General features: G+C 45.8%; 1 protein-coding gene and 1 pseudogene across 1 annotated transcript; one reads left to right on the top strand and one right to left on the bottom strand.

Moving 5' to 3' along the window:
- The first annotated feature begins 7304 nt into the window (after nucleotides 1–7304).
- Nucleotides 7305–13216, top strand: LOC119295440 (exocyst complex component EXO70A1-like). The gene is made up of 12 exons (XM_037573860.1): nucleotides 7305–7784; nucleotides 7895–7990; nucleotides 8711–8916; nucleotides 9023–9253; nucleotides 9387–9525; nucleotides 9617–9829; nucleotides 10002–10207; nucleotides 10639–10839; nucleotides 10925–11024; nucleotides 12023–12126; nucleotides 12216–12362; nucleotides 12766–13216. Exons 1-12 carry the CDS (start codon nucleotides 7617–7619, stop codon nucleotides 12893–12895), a joined length of 1941 nt encoding a protein of 646 aa, XP_037429757.1. The 5' UTR covers nucleotides 7305–7616; the 3' UTR covers nucleotides 12896–13216.
- A 679-nt stretch (nucleotides 13217–13895) lies between these two features.
- Nucleotides 13896–16010, bottom strand: LOC119292584 (annotated as a pseudogene).
- Between the last annotated feature and the right edge of the window lie 838 nt (nucleotides 16011–16848).

A 16848-nucleotide genomic window follows, 5' to 3' on the forward strand; every position in this document is an offset into this window, starting at 1 on the left:
ACGGCTATTCGCCGATGCCTCTCCAGCCGTCCACAGCACACGCGACCACCACCCCTAGATGGGCGCGAGTGCCAGCATCCTGGAGACCTCTTCTGTGTGTCCATCCGTAGCCCATAGCTGTTTTCCAGCGAACGTCCGAGCCGCGGCGCCGCTAGAAAGGTCGTCGGAGCCAACTCCGGCAACGCCTCTAACGTGGCTGACCTGGGGCCCACCCTGGGTCGCTGCAGGTGGGTCCCGTGGGCCCTGTTGACCATGTTGACTTGGTCAACATGTTGACTGGGCCACCCAGTGCCACAGACAGATGGGTCCCACCTTTAATTAACCAAACCATGTTTTAAAATAATTAGTTTAATTAGTTTAACCTAATTACCCTATGACAGGTGGGCCCAGTAGGTTAGTTGGCTAATTTAGATTAGGTCTTAACACTGTTAACCCCCCACTGTCTTTGACAGGTGGGTCCCGGATGTCAGCTTGACCAATCAACTGGCAGGTTGACTGCTGACTTCAGGGTGACGTCATGTTGGCGCATTAAGTTCTTTTGAATTAAAAATAATTTGAGAAATGTTTAAAACTTAGAAAATTAATATAAAATAATCTATAACTCGGAGGAAAATGTTTTATACATGAAAGTTTCTCAGAAAATGAATACACGGCATGTTTCATCCTCGGATGTTTCCCCCCTCCGTCTACAACGTCTAGCACTACGTTAGGTCAACCCTAGGTCTGCATATCGGCATGTCATGCTTAGTGATGCATCTGTTTGCACTGTATTTACTGTTTCTTCCCCCTCTTCTCTCCGTTACACCCTGAGACCGATGCTGCCCCTGTGATCGACTACGTTACCGATGACCATTCCTTTGTAGCAGAGCTTCCAGGCAAGCAAACCCCCATTGATCATTTCGATATCGCCCATTTCTTTCCTTCTCATGCTTGCATTAGAACTGCTACTGCTTTTGTATGATCCTATTCTGATGCATAGCCTATTTTTGTTACCTGCTTTCATACCTTACCTGTTTATCCTAAACTGCTTAGTATATGTTGGTTAGAGATCCATCAGTGACCCCCACCTTGTCCCAGTTGCCCCGTTTTATGTTTGATGACTCGATCAATGTGATCGATGTCCAGGCCTGACACTGCACATCACCTCCCCTTAGTTGTACGACTCTGCAAAGTTACTATCGAGTGCCGAGGGTGATACCTCGTCAGCACTTCTGATGTTAACCATGTAGTGTAGATATTCGGACATGGTCATCGAGGGTGATTCCTTCTTCACCACTTAACGACTCTGCCGTGCAACCTCTCAAGTGTGGACCATCGAGAGTGATTCCTCCAAGTACACCTTGACGGTTACATCAAGTGGGAATCCATTGAGGGTGATTCCTCAGGTTTCCCCCTTGCTGTTTCGGAAACACGGTTACTTTGACTTACCACAGAACCATGATGACCCAACGGGTACCCGCGAGTGATGTGAGGTCGGGTTGACCTGGAGGGTACCCGAGAGATAATTACATGGAACGACCGAGCATTCTTAGCCATTGTCATAAGTCCACGAGACAGGGCGATGGGGTCACATGATCATGAGTCTTTGCTCGTTACCGCGCACTACCAAGACACTAACGGTTGGGATATTTGATCCGAGTAGGCCTCTGGCCCTTTTCGCGCTAACCACCACGCGGGAATAAGTATGGGCACTACGCGCCAGGTTGGACTATGTAAGCACCTGCCTTAGTTTAAGGAGGTAGCTAGGTTTGCTCACCGGCCGCGTACGCAACGTGCAGGAGTGCAAAGGGCGATGGGCCCAAGACCCCTGCGCACTTAGGATGTAGACTGGTGTGCTGGCCTCTCTGACGAGCCTAGGTAGGACTGCGGTGTGTTGATCGGTCGAGGCCGGTCATGACCTGATGGTGTGTTCGGCTGGAGTTGATCGAGCGTGTTGGGTAAGTTGGTGCACCTCTGTAGGGAAGATTGATCTATTCGAATAGCCTTGTCCACGGTAACAGACGCTCAGAGTTGTATCCCGATCGATACAACTAGAACTGGATAGTAAATGCCGAGGGATATTATGGATATGTGGCTCCAGGATTGCTTTCTCGCAGGGAGTTGAGAAAGGATCTCTGGGCGCTAATGTTACAACATGTTTGTTAGATATAATATGCTATTATTTACTCTTCTAAATGTTGCAAGATGCTTCAAGATGCTTCAAGATGCTAGTCTTCGATAGGCTAGGCCTTCCCCTCTATTCTGGAATTTTTGCAGTTCAGTCCACAGATACAGCCATTTCCATTGATACCGATGCATACATAGTGTAGATCCTTCCTTGTGAGTACTTTGGATGAGTACTCACGGTTGCTTTGCTCCCTCTTTTCCCCCTTTTCCATTCTTCTCAGTTGACGCAACCAGATGACGGAGTCCAGGAACCAGATGCCACCACCGACGACTACTACTACCCCGAGGGTGCCTTCTACTACGTGGAGGCCACCGACGAACATGAGTAGTTAGGAGGCTCCCAGGCAGGAGGCCTTGCTTTTTCGATCGATGTTGCTTTTGTGCTAGCCTTCTTAAGGCAAACATGTTTAACTTATGTCTGTACTCAGATATTGTTGCTTCCGCTGACTTGTTTGTATTCGAGCTGATGTATTCGAGCCCTCGAGGCCCCTGGCTTGTAATATAAAGCTTGTATGACTTAATTTGTGTTTAGAGTTGTGTTGTGATATCTTCCCGTGAGTCCCAAGTCTTGATCGTACACATTTTCGTGTATGATTGAATCGGGGGCCTCACACTATGCATAGGGTTGATGCATGTTATCGTCTTTTGTTTCTTCGATAGAAATCTTGGGGCACTCTTTGAGGTTCTTTGTGTTGGATTGAGTATTATGAATCTTAATTTGGTTTGGTGTTATTTAGTACGAACTCTTGATAGATCGATCGGAAAGAATAACTTAGTGTTATTTTAGTACGAACTCTTGATAGATCGATCAGAAAAAATAACTTGGTGTTATTTTAGTACGAACTCTTGGATAGATCGATCAAAAAGAATAGCTAGAAACAATTTCTTTTTATGTTCTTCGCTAGATAAGAACTTTGGAGTGATTCTTCAGCGCACGTTGAGGGATGGTTATGTGATCCAATTGGATTAGCATTGTGATAGATTGCACTAGCGAAAGTACGGACCCTAGGTCTTGTTTCAAGCATTGCAATAGCGTTTGTGCTCACTTTTGTCACTTGCTACCTTGCTGTTTTTATTTATCCAGATTATGAAAAAATTATACCATTCATATTGCACTTTATCACCATCTCTTCGCCGAACTAGTGCACCTATACAATTTGCCATCGTATTGGGTGTGTTGGGGACACAAGAGATTTCTTATATTTGGTTGCAGGGTTGTTTAAGAGAGACCATCTTCATCCTACGTCTCCCATGGATTGATAAGTCCTAGGTCATCCACTTGAGGGAAAATTGCTACTGTCCTACAAAACTCCATGCTTCGAGGCCCAACACGAGTCTATAAGAATAATTTGCGTAGTAGACATCATTTCCCTTCGCGAAGAGCCTATCTATTTACATTTATGTTCTTTGCTTTTATTGTCGATTCATCACCTTCTTATTCAAGCACCAATTTAGAGAGCGCTATTGTCATTCTTAGTTTAAGATGCATTGAGTCTAGTTAATGTTGGATATGACCATGGCTGGATATCTTCTACCATGAATTACAATGTTTAGTCGTTCCTTGAACTTCACAGGTGCTCTGCATTTATGTTTTGCGGTCTCAAAAAGGGCTAGCAAGATACCATGTTATCATATTATATCATGATTGTTTTGAAAATTTGTTGGCATCTGAGATATCTTATTATTTCTCGCTAGTTGGTTATGTTATTGTCATGAGTAAATGTGAGACTTAAGTGTTATCATTCACATGGTTAGTTCATAATCTTTGCTGAAAACTTGAACATTAGTTAAGTATATATATACAACAACGAGAACAAGTTTGTAAAGATTTTTCTTTATCACTTCAAATTTGTCAACTGAATTGCATGAGGACAAGCAATGAGTTAAGCTTGGGGGAGTTGATACGTCCCAAACGTACCTACTTTTCGAAACACTTTTGCTCTTGTTTTGGACTCTAATTTGCATGGTTTGAATGAAACTAACATGGACTGACGTTGTTTTCAGCAGTGTTGCCAGTGCTATGGCAACCATTTTGGCTTCGTTTTCTCTACGATGGTAGATATTTTGAGTAGATTCAAATACAAATCTAATTTTACTATAACTTTTCATCGAGAGACCTAAATAAAACAATTCCTTTTATCATGTGGTCATATTGACCTTGAGCAGCAGATCCTTAGTTGCGAATTTTTGAACATTTTAAATTAGAATTTATTCAGATTTGAATTCAAATTTCATTTCACAATAGTTTGCAAACCACATGTCCAAATGAGATTCATATTTTTGCAAATTGATTCCCATGCACAACACTATCCAATGTAACCAAATTGGGTTCAATTTTGATTTGTCAAATTTGAATTTATTTAGAACTGAATATGAACCTCTTTTTAGTTATAACTTGCAAACCTTTGACCTAATTGCAATTATTCTTTTTGCATATTGATCTTACAATGAACCTCGCCCATTAGACATCATACACCCACATTTCAAAGAAAATTATACTCCATCCGATCCACAATGTAGTGCCTATAGATTTTTTCAAAAGTCAAACATTACAAACTTTGACCATATTTATGGAGAAAAGTAGGTACATCTTGAATACCAAATGCACATCATTGGATACATCATAAGTTATATTTTCGGAATGTATATGTTTGGTATTGTAGGTGTAGAGAGTTTCCTCTATACACTTGGTCAAAGTTGACAAAGTTTGACTTTCAGAAAAATCTATAGGCACTGCATTATGGAATGGAGGGAGTATGTTAGTTCAAATCCTATTTTAATTTGAACTTCAATTGTCCATAACTTTCAAAGAACCTACCCAATTCAATAGGATCTTTTGATCCTAAACACTTGCATCACATACTTTATGTTCATGTTTACGTTCAAGAATGAACTTTCGACTAGGCGTGTCCTTTGGCGCGTGGTAAGAGGTGAGTAGGATGGGGTGTATATGGCTTCTGACCATCGTTGGGCAGATCTTGCATGTCGTCATTGGGCGGATCTTATCCGTCGTCGTTGTTTCTTCTTGCCATATTTGCCGCTTTCTGGTGCATCCAACACTCTCTCTTGGAGTGGTTGTTTGAGGGTTTCTCCCCGCTTTATATATAAAGCAACAATGAATCAAGTACACGGGCCGAATGATACAAGATGGTGGAATAGTCTTCAAACAATGCCGATCTCAAGATAGCCGAAACAAGCAAGACACGCGACTATAAAGAGCATAGGAAGGACTGATTACAACGCCACGCTACGCCCTATGACACCTAAGCTCCTCGACAACGCCCCCGGGAGGGAGAATGACGCAAAGGTTTGCCACTACCGAGTCCACCATGATTGCAGTGAGAATAATAAAGAGCTTAAAAGTAAAGACATAAATAAAACAAGTGAAAGTATACAGTTTGTTGTCAGCAATGAAGAGGTTAGACACGTAGAAACTTCAGATCATGGTGTACATCAAGTGTGCCAAAGCGACAGTAATACCAGTCACCTTGTATTGTGATTCTAGCGCATAGGTTATTTTTCCTGTAGGCAGCTCATACTTGAATGGTCGAACTCCTTCATGCCAAAATCGTTCTCCCCTATTGTCCTGCATCAATGTTGCCATAGCATGGTTGTCTCTGCAATTAAGGTCCTAAGATACCAACACCTATCACCTGAAAGTCACGAATTCACTAAACAATATGTTTTACATGCGTAGGTTTTCGAATCATGTTGCATGTGCTCTTAAATTGGACAAGACACAGTATGCTTGCCACGGATAAACAACTTACTCATCAATCATAGAACTATTATCACACATGACGACATATAGAATAGGCACAAAGTGGATCTCGTCAATCCCATACATCTCCCACGCCTACGGGGAATTGCTCACATATGAGAGGGAGATAACCAGACCCTCCTTACAAGGAAAAACCCAACTCCTAGTCATGTTGTATTGATGTATAGAGGCGTACAAAGTACATGTGACAATGGAGGGATTCTAACTAAATGTCAGGTGTATCGACTAGCTCAGCCCCGGCTTATAAAGGATACTAGGGCCCTAGTGTTTTCCTAGAGCAAGACTTCTCAAATCTTCTTTCTATAGAGCCCATGACCATCCAAATCAGCCTAGGGGACCTGGGGCGGCCTACTTGGGCTGATAACCAAAGAGGTGAAATACCACATAACACAATCACACACTCCGTTTCTAAGTATAAGTCTTTCTGAAGATTTTAATATGGACTACGTATGGATGTTTATATTTTTTTTAAGCATCAGTACAGACACAAGCGCTCATATACACACACATACACTCACCCCTATAAACGCACACACGCACACCCTACCCCTATGACCACCTCCGAGAGACTGAGCCGGCATATCATCTTGAGATTTACGAAGTCATCGTAGGCGCCTCGTCGTCGACGGGAACGTCTCCTCCCACTAAAAGCGCATCGCCGAAAATCCTGAAATAAATCCAGGAATAATGCGAGCACCAGGATTTGAACCCTGGTGGGTTGGGGATACCACTGTCCACCTAACCAACTCAACCACAGGTTGATTCGTTACGTATGCATGTTTATAGATATACTTAGTATAGATTCATTCATTTTATTTTGTATGTAGTCCATATTAAATCTCTACAAAGACTTATACTCCCTCCGTCTCAAAATAAGACTTGACTTTGTACTATTCTTAGTACAAAGTTGAGTCTTATTTTAAGACGGAGGGAGTATTTAGGAACGGAGGTCAAAAGCGGAAGTTTCAAGCGTCGCCAATTTGAAGCTCCTGAACTGTCTTCACGCTCCAAGTCTGCAAACAAGCAAAGGCTGGTCCTCATTGTTATCGGGTTCCAGAGAGAAAAATGCCCTCGAAAGCAGCCTGCTGCAAAATGATAATATTCAAATCACGAGGTTTTACCCTCAAAAAAAATAAAAAATCACGAGGTTTCATTTCGGAATACTACCGTAGCGGGCAGCCAACGATGAAATCCAGCACGGGATAAGGAGCGCGCGCCGTGGACTGGACCCGGTCCACACCGCCACGGCTCTCGGCGCGCCCGAACGACCGGCGCCCGCTAACCACCACTCCCTGGACCCACTCCGTGCACCGAGCCCATCCCCGCCGTCCGGGCGGTCCAGGTCAACACGCGCCCGAATCTCGGAGCGGAGGGAGGCGTTCGAACCATTCTTCTCCTCCTCCTCCCCGCGGCGACACAACCACGTCGTCGCCGACGACCCCACCCACCGAATCGCGCCTCTCCACCGTTCCCGCCAACCTCAAAGCCTCCGCGGCCCTTCCGGAGGCTTCCAGAAGGATCTCCCTCGGGGACGGCGCGCGTTCGGGGGACCCCCTTCTCGAAGCGCACGCATTTCCCGTCTCCCGCTCGAGATCTCCCAGGCCGGCCTCGGAGCGCGGAGGGGCGCACCGCGTGATCCGCGAGGAGGAGGAGGCTTCGGGGAGGGAAGATGGCGGTGTCGGCGCTTCCGCGGACGATGGACGCGCTGACGCGGCGGGCGACCATGCTGCGCGACTCGCTGCACAAGAGCCAGGGGAACACGGACGGCATGGTCGCCATCCTCGGCTCCTTCGACCACCGCCTCTCCGCGCTCGAGGCCGCCATGCGCCCCACCCAGGTCCCCCCGCGCGTCCCCTCCTCCTCCACATTCCAGTCATCCCCGTTTGATTCGATTTCGCCTCCGCTCGACTGACCTGGTTCGTTTTTCTCTGGTGAAATGAAATGCAGGTGAGGACGCATGCGATCCGGATGGCGCACGAGAACATCGACAAGACGCTCAAGGCCGGCGAAGCCATCCTCGCCCAGTTCGACCTCACCCGTCGGGTACATGAACATCGACCCACCGCAAAATTTTCAAACATTTTACCTGGATGTGTGGCGGTCAATTTGTTACAATCTTTCTTTTTTTTGGAAGACGTCTTGTGGATCTTTCGGGAATTGAAATGTGCCGAATGAGCGCCTGGTGGTTGCAATGATTAAAATTTGTTGCGGTATTTAATATGCGTTGTGTGGGGTATACTACCATGTTAAATGCAATCATCACCGCCGTCATTGAAACAAATATGGTTTTCCTTTATTCCTAATTAAGATAATACCATTCGTACATTTTTGTTCATTGAAACAAATATGGATTTTTGTTGTCTCAACATAGCCGGTCCCAAGCCCGGGTAAAGGAGGAGGGTTGTGATAGGCTTGGCGAGCCAAAAACTCAGTCACTCTTATGGAGATGAAACCCAAAGCCTACCCCAACTTGTTTGGGACTAAAGGCTTTGTTGTTGTTGTTGGATTTGGAAGATCCGGTGAGTGATATAGTTTGGCACTTTTAGGTCATTGATTTGGGTCACTGTAGATGATTGTTTCATCTCTTATCAAGAGTTGTCATTTCTAGATCATCTTGTTATGTCAAAATGACAGCGATTTCTCGCAGAAAGAGGAGGAATGGAAATGATAGCTATCTGAGCTGATGCGAATATGATTGTTTGCAAAGGCTTTGATTTTTGGGAACTTACTAACTTTGTGTAAAACATTGCTTTCAAACTTTAGGCCGAGGCAACGATATTAAGAGGTCCCCATGAGGATTTGGAGAGCTACTTGGAGGCAGTGGATACGCTGAAAGGAATCTCCCGCTTCTTTTCCTCGAATAAGAACTTCAGAAGCAGTGAAGGAATTCTGAATCACGTCAATGGTCTGTTAGCGAAGTCTTCTCTGAAGATTGAAGAAGAATTTAAGCAGCTGATGGGTACGTACAGGTAAGATAGTCATTCTTATTGCAGACTCATGCCAGAACTACATTCATGTTCATTTCTTATTGTCAGTAAAAAAATGTTGTCTACGATGGTTTATCTGTTCTTTCAGCAAACCAATTGAGCCCGATCGTCTCTTTGATTGTCTACCCAAGTCTCTGCGGCCATCAAAAGACGACGAGGATGAGAATGCTAACCAGTCTGACCATCCATCCAAAGGCTTGGAAACTGCTGTATACAAGACCCCGACACTAGTTCCTCCAAGAATACTGCCACTCATGAATGACATAGCTCAGCAGTTGGTTCAGGCTGGAAATCAACAGTCATGCTACAAAATTTACAGGTAGGTTTGGATTATGGTATCCAAATCTATTTCCTTTTTCTACTTCCTTTCTTGATTTCCGTCCAGTGTCTCCTGACTCCTGAGTTACTAACACCTTGTGCAAAGTCAAGTTAAATTTATCCTCTTTCTTCAGAGAATCCCGTGGTTCAGCACTAGAGTCGAGCCTTCGGAAGCTGGGAGTAGAAAAACTTACTAAAGATGACGTGCAAAAGATGCAATGGGAGGCTTTGGAGGCTAAGATTGGAAACTGGATACAGTTTATGCGTATTGCGGTGAGGGCCCTTCTGTGAACAGGTCAATATTGTGTGTGCTAGTTTGGACTTAAACAAAAAATCATCCTAATATATTATGCTTTTTGAACAGGTTAAACTACTACTAGCTGGAGAAAGAAAAATCTGCGATCAGATTTTTGAGGGTGGCAACTTTAACAAGGACCAATGTTTTGCAGAAATGGCAACAAATAGTGTCGTGACTCTTCTCAGCTTTGGAGATGCTGTTGCGAAAAGCAAAAGGTCTCCTGAAAAGCTGTTTGTATTGCTAGACATGTACGAAGTAATGCGTGAACTTCAACCGGAGGTATTCGGGGAGCAATTTTCTGTACCTTCCTTCCCAAATGCTTAATTTCTTCTGCTTGCAGATTTATTTATGGGGTTCCGTGTCATTGTTGTTTTCTTTTCAACTTATGCTATGATGCTTTTGGTGAGCACTACCAAATTTCAGCGCGGTCTTTGTTTGAACTTGTTATCAGATTGAGGTGGTTTTCGAAGGAAAGGCTTGCTCTGAGATGAGAGAGACTGCATTGGGCTTGACTAAGCGCTTGGCACAAACTGCTCAAGAAACCTTCGCTGATTTTGAGGAGGCAGTTGAAAAGGATGCTTCAAAGACCATCGTTCAAGATGGAACTGTGCATCCTCTGACAAGCTATGTGATTAATTATGTTAAATTCCTATTTGAGTAAGTATTCCCCTTTTCATCTAGTAGTCAATTTATGCATCTGTAGAACAGTAATTTCACGAAATCCGAGTAAGATATGCTAACCATGATGAGTTAACTCTGGGGCAATATGTTTATATCCTTCAAGAATTATTCTGAACTTCATCTCCACTGAAGAGAAAGTATGCATAAAGCCTGTCTGCTAGTGGTCTTAGAAATGATTTTAATTGCCAATATCGTAGCAGGCAGTCTGTCGATAACTATACAGAGTTGTAAACAAGAAAGTAGTTTGCATATTCACTTTCTACTATGTCTTTGGCTTGCATTTAGTTTTTTTGTATTAGTTTATTCATTTGACAACTAAGAAAAAACTAATTTATTGGTAGCCTTCCTGCTACTGTTATTTAAATAGCAGTATAGCACGCTAACAAATGTTATTTTCATATGAGCAGTTATCAGTCGACGCTGAAGCTTCTGTTTCAGGAATTCGAAACTGGTAGTGAGACAGAATCTCAGCTTGCTGTTGTTACTACGAGGATAATGCAAGCACTACAGAATAACCTAGATGGAAAATCTAAACAATATAAGGATCCTGCGCTAACTCACTTATTTCTTATGAACAATGTTCACTATATGGTTAGATCTGTTCGCAGGTATGCTTGTTTTTTTTGCTATAGATAATGCATCCTAGAATAATCTGGCAATCTGCTCACTTAGTGATCTCTTGTGTTGCCACAGATCAGAAGCAAAGGATATACTTGGCGATGACTGGATTCAGAGGCACCGTAGAATTGTGCAGCAAAATGCCAATCAGTACAAACGTGTTGCTTGGGCAAAGGTTGTGGATCATCGAACCCTCATCATATCCCCTTTCTTTTTGGCTGCATGATGTTACATGTATGGATATCTTTTCCTTACCACGATAGTCTTTTTAACTCTTTGCTTAGTAATTCCTTTGCGATTAGAATGGTAGTTTATGTGAAAGCAATATCGAGAGTTACCTGTTTAAGATATCACAGTTTGTTGGCACTTATGAGAGTATAACTGTTGTGGACACCATAACAACTATGTTAACGTCGGCATTGACTTCCAAAATCTGGCATCCAAGATAATACCGTAGAGGAGGAATTCGGCTAGGAAAAGAGTCTGGCCAGAACTAGGATTACAATTGAGGGAGAATTAGGAGTTATGGCACATTAGGAAGTGTTGTCATATTAGGAAAGGATAAGGGACCTTATATCTTCTACTACTCCGTCCCATAATGTAAGACGTTTTTTGACACTAGTGTAGTGTCAAAAAATGTCTTACATTATGGGATGGAGGGAGTATTAAATTGAGTATGTATGACTCTCTCCAATTTTCTGTTCTATATCCTCTCTATTCTCTCAACCCTACCCCCATAACTTTCTCACCAGTCACCACAGCCCGGTGCGCTGGAATCGGCCTGAAAATCTAGACACATCAACGTTGTGCTCCACCTGCCTGCATTTTTGTGTCAAGTTCAGTTGCTTACATCCCAATAGGAATTTTTGTGAAGCCAAACCATAGTAAGAGTCAATGTCTGTGGATTCCTTTTGTAACTCTAGTACACACGTCGTCTTACAACAACAACAACAACAAAGCCTTTAGTCACAACTCATGGTTCTGGCACATGGATAGGTAGCTTCCACACACACCTGTCCATGGCTTTACTATGGTTGCTAGTATCTATCTTTGTTTGGCAATGTTCTCTTCCATGTACTGTGCTTCAGTAATTAACATCATTGTCGTGCTGTATTTACATGATTGGACATATCAATTAACAGTTGAATACTGCTTCTGTTTTATTTCTTTCAGGTTCTTCAGGCACTTTCCGTACAAGGTGCGCCAGGCAGCACTGGTTCGTCGACACCAGCAGACCTTAACAGCAGCGGAGTTTCAAGAGCTGTGATCAAAGAACGGTCAGTACCTTGGCAGTTTGGTTTGTTGCTTGGGATAATCATGATAGAAGAATCATTAGCCCTAAGACTACAGGCTTTTGCCATGGCAGGTTTAAAGCTTTCAATACGCAATTTGAAGAACTTCATGCGAAGCAATCTCTATGGATTGTACCTGATCAAGAATTGCGTGAATCCTTGAGGCTTGCTATAGCTGAGGTTCTGTTACCAGCCTATCGATCTTTCATAAAACGTTTCGGGTACGTCACCGCACCAATCACTTTGCATGATCTCCTATTAATTTTTGGTTGTTGTGCTGAACTCCACCCATTAGCTTCCATTGAATTGATTAGTCGGCTATATCACATGATTGCAGTTCCAGAATTACAAAATTAGCTCTATTTTGTCTGTCCTCTAAAGCACCCATCATTTATGGTTGACTGACGGGGTGGGCCCCAAAACTTTATACTACGGAGAACAACACTTCCTTATCTTCTCCAGGACTCCATTCAACTTAGAATGATCTCAGCTGTTCTGATATACTTCCTCTGTCCCAAATTATAAGATGTTTTGGTAGGCTAAAATAGCCTAAAAAATGTCTTATAATTTGGGACGGAGGTAGTACTTAATAATAACTACTGTGCTACCAATTTTGCCATGCAGCAATCTTGTTGGGAGCGGCAAGAATCCGCTGAAGTACATCAGGTACAGCCCCGAACTGGTGGACAAACTCTTGAACGAGTTCTTTGAAGGGCAGCAGTATGGCGAGCCGAAGCACCAACATCGCCTGTAAGGTCTCTGTGGCATCAAGACCCAACCCCGCAAAGATCCCCGTCAAAGCACACAACTAACGATCCCTTTGCACAGTAGCAGCAATGCTGATCATCATATATACTACCAATATAGTGACCACCACAGAAAAGAAAAAGAGTTTGCTGTTTCGTAGTCTCAGTGGCTCACATGGCAGGCTAACACGGTGTAAAGGCATCGTTCTTCGTAATATCAGCCTTGTTCTCCATAATATATCAGATGTTGTTCTATCGTGTTAACCCTCAGATTTCATTACTTTTATGATTTCTACTTCATCGGTGTAGTAGATTCATCTTGCTCTCAATTGCAGCAGATTTTTTCTAATGAGCTTATTTTTCATTTGTTACCTAGTACTCGAATCCAACAACCATTGCATATCTCGGGGTTGGCGACACCCATCAAGTTTAGACTTACTTGGGTACACTGATATGTTGGCTTGGTCCTTTCAGATGTTACCATAGATAGCAATTCTAATACAAGTCGTTTCCGATGCACGACTCATCTGAATCCCTAGTTATGTGAACAGAGCATGTATGATGCAAATGATACCTAGTGCACATAACAGCATAGACAAATACTACATAAGACAGATGAGTTCTGATGATAATTTAACATTCCAGACGGGCACAATTAACCAGGGTACATCAGATGGAACACACATTCGATGGAAAGCATGAAATAGCTCACGAATATATCTCTGTCTGCTAGCATTCAGTGACACAATCAGCAGAAATTTTGAGTTCTAACATGAGCAACGTCAGGCCAAAGCAAAATAAATATACCATACAGAGACTGCATTTGAGCAACACTTACGCATCAACATCTCAAGGTCGCCAGGCAAATAAAAATCAAGGAACTCTGACAAGAAAAACACAAGCCAACGATCCAAAACAGTGCCTTGCACGTAGACTGCAACATAGCACTAACCATCTGTTTCCCTGGAATCACGCTCACCTGGTAGAGAACTCAAAACATCTTTTCAATCTTCCGCAAACACCCGGCTTCTCCTTAAAAGTTGCAGCCACGAAGAGCAGCGGTGCGCGTGAATGGGTCCCCTGTAGAGAAATCAGACCCTGCTTTGAAGTTGAGCAACCACTTGTCTTCCCCTGCTTGAAACACACTCTCCAAGAGCACCAGTGAGCAGTCTTTATTGGCCCATTTTGCAGCAAACAGAGGTTTCACCTTGGAGCTGACCTCTGCCATTGAGGTGAAGCTCCCCTTGGTGAACACGATCACCAGCTTCGCCAGCACCAGTGCGCTCTCCAGGACGAACTTGAGGAAGGAAAGCTCGCCCCGCTCCCCTCGGAAGCCGTAGAAGACCATCAGCTTCATGTGTGACTGCACGCATTCGATAGGGCCGACCTCCTGCCAGAACTTGTTGTTGAGCTTGCCGGTGGGCTCATCAGTTTCGTTGGACTGTAGAATGAAGTAAATCAGTGAGAACTTCCGCTCATCTCAAAGAAAGGACGCCGATAAGTCCCAAACGTTCGGGCCATGGCAGATCGAACGTTTTTTGTAGCAATTTATATACGCGAGCGATTGCAAGTTTAGTTGGTAAGCATGTCAATTCCGCACTCAGTTTGTACTTTGTCAGAAAATTGTTGTGCTTGTCAACTAAACTTGTTATCCTCACCTTCAAAAAAAAAACTTGTTATCCTCGCGTCAACTAAAGTTGCCATAAAAAAACGTTTGATTTGCATGGGCAAATCCTGAACATTCGGGATTTATCATTTCTGCAAAGAAAAGCTACAACTTTGGCTCTAAATGGAAGCATTATTGTTAGCAATATAAATTGATGATTGCAAGTGCACAAACATGGAAATTGATGCCAACGTAAGTGGTAGTGGTGTCACCTCAAGATGCAGCCTCTCGACGTTGGGAAAGCATCTGAGGAAGCAGGGCAGCATCTTAGCAATGTTGCGGACTCCGAAGCACACTCTTATGCCGAGGATCTTGACGCTTGGGACCATTGTGCTCGGACTCGCCGTTGTCCCAGCCTGCAGTGCACCAAATTTCCATTTTTCAGAGACGAGTTAACGCATTTACATTGGCGAATCGAACAAAACACAAACTTGAAGGTGTTTTATGCACCTTGATGACGGTGTTGCCGATTTCTAGGCTGTGCCGTTCCGGGTCCAGATAGCCAAGTAAGCTTAGTGCAGGGGCATGGTCAATCTTGACACTCCTGGGCACGCCATCGCGGACCGTTGCTGCCCAGATGATGAGCCTTTCGAGGTTCGGAGCGTCTTTCAGTGCGATGCTCAGATCAATGCTTTCGATGATCTGCACGCAACGGAGGCTGCGGCTGACGAGGATCAGGTGTTTCATCAGCATGTTCACTTGGATGCATAGGATTTCCAGCACAGGGCTCCTGGCGAGGATGAAGTCCATGTCCTCCCTCCTCAGGATCTGCACGCAGCAGAGGCCGAGTTCGCGGAGGTGTGGGAATGACGCGGCGCGCGGGAGGATCCTCGTGTCAGGGAACTCGAAGACGCCAAGGTACAGGCGGGTGAGGGTTGCATGGCGAAGAAGGTGGGAGGGATGGGCATGTTGAGCGGCCACGGGCGGTTGACGAGGACGAGTTCCTGGACGCCCTTGACGGCGAGGAGCTGGAGCCACCGCGCGAGCAGGTCCGGGCACTTGTCCAGGAAGCTGCAGATGAGGTGGACGCAGCGGAAGGGGCCCGGGTGAGCTTCGAGGATGCGGGTGACGGCGGAGGCGACGCGCTGCGCGTCCGCGTGCGCGACCTGCAGGCCCGAACCTGTTCGGACGGGGAGGAGGTCGGAGTCGACGAGGACGAGCGGCACGGAGCGCCAGACGCCGCGCCAGCGGCAGGAGAGAGCGGCGGTGCGCGCGCCGTCCTTGACGGGGAGGCGGGAGACGATGTCGCGGAGGAGCTTGTCGGGGAGGTCGCTGATGCGGTCGTCGCCGCCGTCCTGGCGCGGGGGGAGGAGGGCGGAGAGGGCGGCGTGGTTGGAGACGAGGGGCGGAGGAGGGAGGACGGAGTGGACGCAGGAGAGGAGGGTCACCGTGTGCCCGTCGAGGTTGGGCGTGTACGCGCCGATCTGCCGCAGCATGGACTCCGCCTCGGCGCCCATGGGGAGGGGCCGCACACGGGTGTCCAAGGCCGCCGCCGCGAGGCCTTCCTGGGGCGGCGCACCGGCACACCGCGGTCCATGGGAACACCTACAGCGGTGTCCAGGGTCCCCGTGATTCATCGTGACGGGTGGCCGCCGCTGCCGGAGTGGGTGGAGCGGCGGACGAGGGTTTTGGGACTCGGGTTTCGAAATGTGGAGGCGGGGATGGGAGGAAGCGCGCTCTGGACGGTGAAAGTGCCACCCCGGCAAAGCTTAGATGGGATGGGCCGTGGCTTTGCTTTCTTCTCCCTCCATCCCTCCTCCTCTGACATAAAGTTCGTATCATCCATTCTGGAACGAAGGAAGTATTTCCTTGCTTCCTTCTCTGCTGCGGGGCATCTCATAGCTCACCCCCAAGTCCTCAAACTCCTAGTGGACCCATGACAAGGACACATGCATGCGCCATACAAACTCAGCCGACTTCACTCCTCTTTGAGCTTCATATGCATTTGAATTAGACATGGCTACCACCTCAATCTGAAACTATATATGTGCTTAGGTACGAAGGAATTAGCACCGATTGAGAAATAGCGATCTGCTCGCCCCCGCGTCGTCACGGGCGGCTCCCAATCCTCTCGCTGCCGGCGCTCCCTCCTCGCTACTTCCCCCTCGCCGCCGCCGGTCGTCCCTGCCGGGCAAAGGTCCGGTGTGGGTGGCGGCGGCGAGGCGGTCTCGCAGCTCACGCTCCTTCCCCCTTTCTTCCATCACCCCAAACCCTAGAGCATGTTGCCGCTGGGTGGACTTCCCTTCGCGCCTGGGAGTCAGCCGCCTCGGACGGAGGTGCTCACGACCAGGAGGG

Source organism: Triticum dicoccoides, chromosome 4B (genome assembly GCF_002162155.2).
Source record: "Triticum dicoccoides isolate Atlit2015 ecotype Zavitan chromosome 4B, WEW_v2.0, whole genome shotgun sequence".
NCBI lineage: Eukaryota > Viridiplantae > Streptophyta > Magnoliopsida > Poales > Poaceae > Triticum > Triticum dicoccoides.

What these genes read in the sequence shown, in the direction of transcription:
- LOC119295440 (XM_037573860.1), top strand. Translation starts at nt 7,617, where the DNA reads ATGGCGGTGTCGGCGCTTCCGCGGACGATGGACGCGCTGACGCGGCGG. An exon ending in CAGCTGATGGGTACGTACAG is followed by an intron (nt 8,917 to 9,022) that starts GTAAGATAGTCA and finishes CTGTTCTTTCAG; the next exon opens with CAAACCAATTGAGCCCGATC. An exon ending in ATGGTTAGATCTGTTCGCAG is followed by an intron (nt 10,840 to 10,924) that starts GTATGCTTGTTT and finishes GTGTTGCCACAG; the next exon opens with ATCAGAAGCAAAGGATATAC.